At 47.8% G+C, this 9,659-nt stretch overlaps 1 protein-coding gene across 1 annotated transcript in view; it reads left to right on the top strand.

Moving 5' to 3' along the window:
* Positions 1-322: 322 nt before the first annotated feature.
* The window catches only part of LOC103189867 (RNA-binding protein Musashi homolog 1), a gene marked incomplete in the record, with an annotated part of 79,612 nt that continues 70,275 nt past the window's right edge, over positions 323-9,659 (top strand). The window contains 4 exon segments of the mRNA XM_042337348.1: positions 323-581; positions 1,252-1,292; positions 1,925-2,006; positions 2,647-2,731. Of these exon segments, the coding sequence (XP_042193282.1) occupies positions 340-581; positions 1,252-1,292; positions 1,925-2,006; positions 2,647-2,731 (450 nt within the window).

Genomic DNA, 9,659 nt, shown 5'->3' with positions numbered 1-9,659 from the left:
CGCACGGATACAATCACACGGATACAATCGCACGGACACAAACTGAGGCTCCCGAAACCAACGGATACATCACAACAATGAGGGGACGCCGGCGTTCCGAGTGGGCGTGGCCTCGCCCGGGATGGGCGTGGCGTGGCCCCCCCCCCGGGAGGGGGCGGGACCAGGGCGCGCGCGCCCCGCCCCCTTTGGTGGTGCTGGTGGTGGTGCTGGTGGGTGGGTGGGGAGGGGGGGGGAGGGAGGGAGGGAGGGAGAGAGCGTGGGGAGGGGAGGGGAGAGCGGAGGGGAGGGAGGGAGGGAGGAGGAGGAGGAGAGGGAGGGGGGGGGGGTTCAGGCCGGGTCATGAGGAGCAGCTCGGCCGGGCTGCCCCTTCCTTCCCTCCCTCCCCTCCTCCTCTCCTCTCCCTCCGCCAGTGACGAGCCCCGCTGCCCCCTGTGCAGCCCACCTCTGCCTGTGCCTGTGCCTGTGCTGGCGGGCCCCTTGCCTGGCTGGGACTGGGACTGGGTTTGGGACTGGAAGGTAATGGAGGCGGACGCAAACCAAGCCAACTCGGTGCTCAGTGCAGACTCCCAGCACGATCCCTGGTACAGCAGCTACAATACCAATTCATTCTGTCGTGGGGGTCTGTCTGTTTGCATTGGATAACACCGGACAGAGAGAGACAGAGAGGGAGAGAGAGGGAGAGAGGGGGAGAGAAGGGGAGAGAGATAGAGAGAGAGAGAGAGAGAGAGGGGGGAGAGGGTTTCTGCCTTTGTGTTGTGTATTATTATTATACGTTATGGTTTTCTTTTAATTTATAAATCACGTTGCATTTTTTTTTCCTGTTGCATTGCAACTGTTGTTGTTGTTGTTGTGGTGGTGGTGGTGGTGGTGGTGTGTGTTTTTTTGGGGGGTGGGTGGGTGGTGGGGGGGGGGAATCACGGTCACGTCTCGAAGACTTTGCAAAGACCTCCTGATGTGGCGTTTCGGTTCCTTTTTAAGAGGTGTTTGGGGTTAAATGGCACAACTTTTTTTTCTTCTTCTTTTGGGCGGCGGTGGTGGCGGTGGCGGTGGGTGGGTGGGTGGGGGGGGGGTTTAAATCAAAAAAATATTGTGAGTTGAGTGTGAGTGAGTGTGAGAGAGAGAGAGAGAGTGTGAGTGTGTGTGTGTGTGTGTATGGTGCCAACATGGCCGAATCCCATGTCTCAGTTGTGTCTTTGTCTTTTTTTCTCTCTCTCCCTCCCTCTCTCCCCTCTTTCTTCATATTTATTTTAGCAAAATGTTCGTCGGGGGATTGAGTTGGCAGACCACGCAAGGTAAGGTCGTGAATTACATCTCCAAAGTTTTTTTGGGGGGGTCTCTGTCTCTCTCTCTCTCTCTCTCTGTCTCTCTCTCTCTCTCCCTGTGTCTCTCTCTCTGTCTCTCTCTCTCTCTCCCTGTGTCTCTCTCTCTCTCTGTCTCTCTCTCTCTCTCTCTCTCCCTGTGTGTCTCTCTCTCTCCCTCTGTTCGTATTGTGTTTATATATCTGTTATCATTTGCGATTGCACTGGAAACTATGTAACTGTGATAAGCATAAATCACTCTCTCTCTCTCTCTCTCTCTCTCCCCCTCTCTCTGTCTCTCTCTCTTTACCTCTCTTTCCTTTGGACAGACCTCTGCGTTTTCCTTTTTTTTAAATTTAATTTTTATTTTATTGTGGTTTTTTTTTAAAAAAAAGAGTCAAACCAGTAAACGGGGTAAATAAAACCAGTGCCTCGCCAGAAGGAAGGAAGAGGAGGGGGTATTTAAATATATCTATATATATATATATATATATGTATATGTGCAGTGTGTGTGTGTATATCTATATATATATATATATATTTATTCTGCAACTTAGTGAGACGGTGTTGAGGTTCTCTCTGTGCGATCCCCCGACCCACTCATTTGCTTTTCTTTGCTTTAACAGAAGGTCTGAAGGAGTATTTCTGTAAATTCGGAGACGTCAAGGAGTGTATGGTGATGAGAGATCCAGTTACAAAGCGATCCAGGTATGGAAAGTGGAGGCGCCTTTGCCCCCTCTCTCCTCTCTCCCTCTCTCTCCTCTCTCCCCCTCTCTTCTCCTTCTCTCTCCCCCTCTCCTCTCTCTCCCTCTTTCCTCTCCCTCTCCCCCTCTCTCTCTCTCCCCCTCTCCTCTCTCTCTCTCTCTCCCCTCTCCCTCTCTCCTCTCTCTCCCTCTTTCCTCTCCCTCTCCCCTCCCTCTCCCCTCTCCCTCTCTCCTCTCTCTCCTTCTTTCCTCTCCCTCTCTCCCTCTCCCTCTCTCCTCTCTCTCTCTCTCTTTCGTGTGGAAAAAAAACCACTGTTTCTTTTCGCGAAGTTCGCGTTTTTTAAAATTTTAATGTCAAATAAAATGATTTTTGTTTTGAACCCGAACAACACGACGCAAAGCTCATCCATCGCGGCCGATACCCCACATGGGACGATTGCGATGTATTTCCTCAGATGGTCGCTGTTGATTTTAAATAAAAAATATTCTCCTCTCCCCCCCCACCCCCACCCCTTATATCTACACATATATATGTATCTCTCTCTCTCTCTCTCTCTCTCTCTATATATATATAATAAAAAACTACACGTAAATAAATGGTGAATGGTTTATTTTTATTTTTTTTCTCTCTCTTTGATTTTCAGAGGATTCGGATTTGTTACCTTTGTTGACCAAACGGGAGTGGATAAAGTTCTGGCACAGCCGAGGCATGAACTAGATTCTAAGACGGTACGTGTCTCTCTTTACCCCCATCCATCCCTCCCTCCCTCCCCACCCCCCCACCCCCTCCCTCCCCCACCCCCCTCCCCCCCCCCCCACCCCTCCCTCCCCATCCCCCCCCATCCCTCCCTCCCCATCCCCCCATCCCTCCCTCCCCATCCCTCCCTCCCCACCCCCCCATTCCTCCCTCCCTACCCCCCCCACCCCCCTCCCCCTTCCTCCCTACCCCCACCCCTCCCTCTCCTACTTCACAAACGTTCAGAAATAAGTGTAATGGTGCAATTCACAAGGATCCGACCCTCTTGCAGATCTGTTTTGCAATGCAGCAGATAGAGGTGATCAGAAACTGAGCAGGTTATCAGATTATGCCCTTCTCTCTCCCCCCCCCCCCCCCCACACCCCCCCACCCCCCAAAAAAAAAACTCCACCTCCCCACCAACCACCTCTCTGTGTTTTATTTTTGGCGTTGCAAAGTCATACACACACACACACACAGAGCCCACGTCATGTATTTGCTTTGCAATCCACGCATGTTTGTTGAAGTTTCCCACAGCTGATTAAATAGTGCAAAGCTTTAAAAGTGGAGGAGGGCAGAGACTCCTTCAGCTGATGGGGAGGGCAGAGAGACACAGACAGACAGACTGACAGACAGACTGACAGACTGAGGGGAGAGTAAGAGTTAAGAGAGAAAAGGAAAAAAGAAGCCCCTTTTGAGCATTCCCAGTTGCTGATCATTGGCATAGAAACAGGGGGTAAGGGGGTGGGGGGGGGGAGATCTTAAATAGGTCAGTATTCATTCATCAGTCCAGCACTTAGCGACATTTAAAAAAAAGCCATGGCCGATTTTCCAGTTTCCGAGCAAAAATGTGGACGGCGAACAAAATAAAAGGCTCACTTTGGTTTCTTTTTTAAAATTAAAATGTTGTTAAAATGTCCATTTAATGCCTGATCTCTCCTTGCCCCCCCCCCCCCCCCCCCCCCGTGAGATAGATCCAGTCAGGTCGTGAGGGTTCAGAAGCAACAGCAACAAACTAGATTTGCACGTAGCGCCTTTCATGTTGGGAGGATGTCCCGAGGCGCTGGACAGTCAGGGATTTGGACCCGAGCTGGGGGGGCGATGGGGGGGGGGGGTGGGAGGGGTTGGGATCAGGATCAGGAGGGGTGGAGGGGAAGGAGGTTGACCGAAGGCGTGGTTGAAGAGGGGGTAGATTTCAAAACTATGTGAGAACTGGACTGGATCGTATTCGGAATAGGTAAAGTGGGACTCTTGACGGATTTGCTCGTGCTAAGGTCTGTTGGTGAAGTGCCCGAGGTGGCTGGACTGCAAAGTGTCTGCCGTTTCCTTTCTGTTGTTTCACGCACATCGTGTGTTTCGCCTCACTCTCTCCCCCCCCCCACCCCCGCCCGCCTTTCACGTTATATCACACTAATCTGCTTAAGTGGCAGTCTTGTTTCAGAATCCGCTCAAGTACAAGATCAGTGGTTGGGCGGTTTTTAGTTTATTAAAACTGACCAGAAATTGACTAGTAGAGAGAAATGGGAGGGAACACAGAGAGAGAGAGCGAGAGAGAGATTGTGACAAATTTTAATCCTTTTGATATGGATTTTCCCCCCAAACTCAGATTAATGAACTGGATCCGCGGAACTCTTTGGTTGATAGGAGTTTGAACTGTGAAAATTGACATTCATGTCTTTTTGAAATGGGACAGGATGTGTGTGTGTGTGTGTGTGGTGGGACGGGAGGGGGGGGGCAGTGGTAAAGAGTATTTAGAGTATAACCAAATCAATATAGTTTGGGATATGAAGTGTGCATGCGAACGTGAATTGGATGGACCTTGGTCTTCTTTGGTCTAGCAATTCTTATGTTCTTATGTCATCTGAATGTCTGTTCCGCCCCCCAACATCCAACCTTGTAACTGTTTGAAGGAACTCTAGTCTGTGGCCTATTCGTGTCCTGAGAGTGCACTGTGCTGGAGGGTGGGGGGGTTGTGTGTGTGTGGGAATAATGAAGCTCATAACTGCTCGTCACTGGCAGAGGCCTGGGTGATGTACCCACTTTCAATCAGGAAGCAGTGCGTGGCACTGGGGAGGGGGGTTGCGAACACGAGCAGAGAGAGAGGGATAAGAATAATGGGCAAGAAAAGGTTGTTAGCACTCCTTTGCTCAACTGATCCTTCTTTGGGTGAGTGAGCTTATATGAGGTGTGTTCGTGGGCTGTTTGACTATGTGTGTGTGTGTGTGTGGGTCACAGGACAGGCCAAGCTTATCATATATAATACAAAATATATCATGAAATAATCCACAAAATATACAGTCAATTCACTTTACGTCTTCTAGAAGACGTTCAAAGCGCTATATCAAATGCAAGGATTATTATTATTATTTTGTGAAGCACTTTGAGATGTCTGAACGATGTGAAAAGGCGCTAAATCAAATTCGAGGTACATATTATATATTATTATAAGATATTATACACACAATCATTCATTCACACTTTGCTCTGACTCTCTCTCTCTCTCTCTCTCTCTCTCTCTCGCCAGCAGTAGTCTCTCTCTAGCATAGTTGTAGAGTTCCCACTGCCCCTTGACTAAGACCAGCTAACGGTGTGTAAAACTGGGCATTGAACCTCTGTAACCTGGTTCTGCACCAGGTGGTGGTGCCTCTACACATTGCATCATCAGGGGATCCCTAAAGAGAATTTCCAAATCAAACTGCTTTTCACTGCTTTGTGACAGTCTCTGCTATTTTCCACCTGCCTTTTATTGTCAAGAAACTGTACTGCAATTAGGAGTGGAAACAGAGCAACAACAATTTTAGGTGTAGGCTAATGGATTAATACCAACATATTTTTTTCCCCTGTGGGAAAATGAAATTGGGATTGTTGTATTCGTTTTAAAACGAAACCTACTAAAGTGTCCTTCTCATAGTGTGTTCTTATAATAATAATAATAATAATCCTCGCATTTGAGAAGGCGCTTTATCACGTCGTTGAAACGTCTCAAAGAGCTTCACAGAATACATCGTAAAGCATATTGACTGTATTTTGTGGGTGAAACGCGGCAGCCAACTGTACACAGCAGTGTCCCACAAACAGTCGTGGAGTGGATTTTTTTGCTGGGGGCGGGTGGGGTGGGGGAGAGGAGGAGGAGAGATTATTACCCCTGATAATCTATTGCCTGTGCGTAATTGCGTTTTGAGAGTGCGTTTCATATTTGCTGAGCAGCCCAGCCTTTTGCTTAAATCCATGCAGGGAGTTGTTGGAGAGGGAGGGACGCCGGTTTCAAAGCAAACCTAAGAGCCCTTTGCCTCGCACACGCAGTCCTGGCCCTCCCTTTAAACTGTGAGTGGCCTCAATCGAAACAGAGGCTGGGTTATAATCTCTTTATTCCCTCCATTTAACACCTCAGTGATACCCAGGCACAGACTTGAGACAGCAAAGCCACCGACCGACCAGTTTCCATTTTGAACGACAGGCCAGTTTGTAAATGAAAGTTGCATTTGATGAGCCCCACCAGTTGCAATTTAAAGCCAAATTTTTACACTCCTCCTCGTCACCTCCCCCCTACCCCCCCACCTAAAAGAAAGAGGTACGAAATGTTGTAATAAGTTATTTGCCACAAAGAGTCTCCAGTAGCCTCAGACGCAGAAAATTAATGTTAATGAATTCGGTACAACTCCCATTTAGCTTTTGTAAAGAGACCCGATCTCCCTTTGTTTGACCTACAAAAGCCATTTTTTTTATATGGGGAAAAAGAAAGTCAGTCTATAGAGAGCAGTCCCTTTTAACACACCCAAATTTTTGTCTTGTGCAATTGTGTTTGGAGACAATTGTGTGTTTGTTCCTTTGCTCATGTGGTCCAGGGTTTCAGGAGAAAGCTATCCAGTTGCTCATTATATCTTGAGAACCCCAAAGCTCCAACCACAGTCTTTTTTCAGTATGAAGAAGGCACTGAGCAGCACAGGCTCAAGTGATGCCAAGTGCTGGCTTCCACTGCCAGCTGTTTGGAGTCCTGTAGTGCATTGGTTAGAACGCTCGCCTCACAAGCGAGAGATCCTGGGTTTGAATCCCGGTGGGGTGGGGGGCGATGCGAAACTGTAGGCAAGTTTCCTTACACCACGCTCTTCTGTTTACCTAACGGTGGGTAGGAACCCGGTTGTTAGTCGATTGGTGGTTTGCTAACTGTGGGTAGTAATCCCTAAAAGAAATAATAATAATAATTTGTTTATTATTTGCGAAGGAAAGTGTGCGCAACTGGCTGACGAGTTTCGGCCCACAATATATATAGTCAATTCACTTTACAGTATCTTCTATGAAGCGCTTTGAAACGTGTCAATGACTGGCTAAGGCGGGATATCAAATGCAAGGTTTATTATTATTATATTATAATTCCATCATACATTCATTATTTCCCTCTCCTTCCCGGAGGGTTAGTTACCACCTGTTCTAACAGGAAGTTTCACACAGCTAATGTCATAAAGGCCCCCTTTCACAGCTCTCTCTCCTTAATACAATACAGTTTATGTTTATTTGGTGCCTTTCACGTCGGGAGGACGTCTCAAAGTGCCAAAGGCATCGGTTCATACGTCAAGTGTTAGTGTCCCGTTAGTGTCGACAGGCTGTGTAACTGGGAGGTGAAGTTCTGGTGATATAAGGTGCCGTATGTCCAGGTCTCTACTAAGTGGATATGCTTTACGTGTGAGCCACGGCAGTGACTGAGTGTTGTGTCCACTGCCGTTTACTTGATTGTGGAGATGATCACTCTTGATCTGCAACCACCCCTCCCCCCTGATGTCCGTACAGACGCACGCACTTCCTGGCCGGTGTGGGGGGTGGGTGGGGTGCGGGGACAGGCGCGGGCTGGCGGAATTGCTGGGTCCAATTGTAACCAACCCTCGCTCCACCTGCGATTGTAAATGAAACCTAACGTGGGATGGCTCAGTAACACAATGGGGAGGGCTATGGAGCCCAAATTAGGCTTTCTTTCTCTCCATCTCCCACCCCCACTCATCCGCCTCGCCCCTCGCCACAAATTCCTCCCTTTTGACTGTGGTGGAATCTGGTTTGGGCACCATCTCCTCTGGAATCGGATTGTAACATAGGGATGCTATTATTGTAATAGTTCTTCAAATCTCGCACTGTTTCAGTGAGTCGACAAACCTGTGGGATGTGTGGATTCTGTTTTACAGTGTGAAAATGCGGAAATATGCGAATGCACTGGAAAGCCTCTTCTGTTGTTCTGACCCACGGTAATTACAGGGTCAATTTCAGGTTCCGCCAACAAAATGTACAGTCAACTCACTTTGCAGTATGTTCTGTCAGGTGTTCTGAGACGTTTCTAAGATGCGATAAGGTCTTATCAAATGCGAGGATTATTATTATTATTTTCTGGTCTGCGTTATCTCCACTGCTCCTGATAGCTTTAGTTTGTGTTGGGGAGTGGGTCTCTGGCAGCCTATTTGACTGGGCAAGGAGGGGAGGCATCTCAGCGGAGCCTGATTCTGTGCTCAGCAGAAGTCTTCCCTTCAAAATGTTGCCCTGCGTAAGATCAACCGACTGCACAGACTGCGAGACATCTCATCACTGCCGAGAACGACGAAAGAGAGAAATAAGGAGATGGCGAAGGGGAGGTAGTTTTAATGATAAAAGGCAAGGGATGAGAGTCCTGGCTATTCTAGTGACAAGGCTGATGCACTTACACAAGGAGGATATGCCCTATGATCCCAATCGTAGGAAGGGTATACTAGCCTTGGAGGGTGTCCAACTGTGGTTCACCAGGTTGATGCTGCCTTATCGGATGAGACGTTAAACCAAGGCCCAGCAGGTTAAGGGGTGATTTGATTTCATTATTTAAAATAATGAAAGGAATTGACAGGTTAGATGGTGCAGGTGGCTCTGTTTGGTGGAGGGATTCATTACGAGGGCATAGCCGGAAGATGGGAACCAACCCATATCATGTCGTCGAAATGTCTCAAAGCCCTTCACAGGATTTTCACTGTGTATTTGTGGCAACGATAAGGGATGTTTAAAGAAAGATTAACAGGAGAGCTATAAAGGGATGTGGTGAAAAGGCAGTCCATTAGGATGTAAAGATCTACTAAACGAGGGGAACAGGCTGGATGGGCTGAATGGCCTCCTACTCTTCCTGTTTACTGTAAACTCCTGATAACTCAACCCTGGTTTAACTAGTCACTAGCACTTAAGTCATCATGCTGTCAACATCCCGCCTGCATTTAGTTATGTATTTATACATACACTCAACTCACTCCTGATAACTCACCACTGAGCCCCTTTCCCTCGGAGTGATCAGTTATCAGGAATGTATTCACTTTGATCCTGTATTCATTTGACGGGGCTTTTAAAGGTCAAACTGCTGACCTGTTAAAGGCCTGACGGGATTAGGATTTAAAAAAAAAAGTAAAAATAACCCTTGCATTTGATACAGCGCATTGTCAGATCGTTGAGCCTTCTCAAAGCGCTGCTCTGTGTATTGTAAAGTGGAGTGACTGTGTGTTTTGCGTCCGTTTAATTCCCTCCCCCACCACCCCATCTCTTTCCTGAAGGTCCATCCGGGTTCCTGCTAGATTCCAGTTCTCTGGCAACTCAGCCAAATGTCACGTCTTCACACATGAGAAGGGCAGAGGACATCTCGCACTTTAAACAGACAGAGCTGTATATTAATAATAACATAATAATCATCTTGTATATCATCCAGCACCTTATCACGCCATCCAGATATCTGAGAGCTTTTCACAGGATTTACTGTAAAGTGTATTGACTGTATTTGCAGGTGAACGCAGCAGCCAATTCGCGCACAGAAATGTCCCACAAACGGCCATGAAATAGTTGACCAATTTTACCTGGGGGATTGTCGGCCAGGAAACTGGGAGAGAGAGACGCTCCATTGTCTATTTGAATAATCCCAATAAAAAATGAGCT

The sequence above is a fragment of the Callorhinchus milii genome, unplaced genomic scaffold (assembly GCF_018977255.1).
Source record: "Callorhinchus milii isolate IMCB2004 unplaced genomic scaffold, IMCB_Cmil_1.0 Scaffold8, whole genome shotgun sequence".
NCBI classification, from domain to species: Eukaryota; Metazoa; Chordata; class Chondrichthyes; order Chimaeriformes; family Callorhinchidae; genus Callorhinchus; species Callorhinchus milii.
This window is presented reverse-complemented; position numbering and strand designations above follow the sequence as displayed.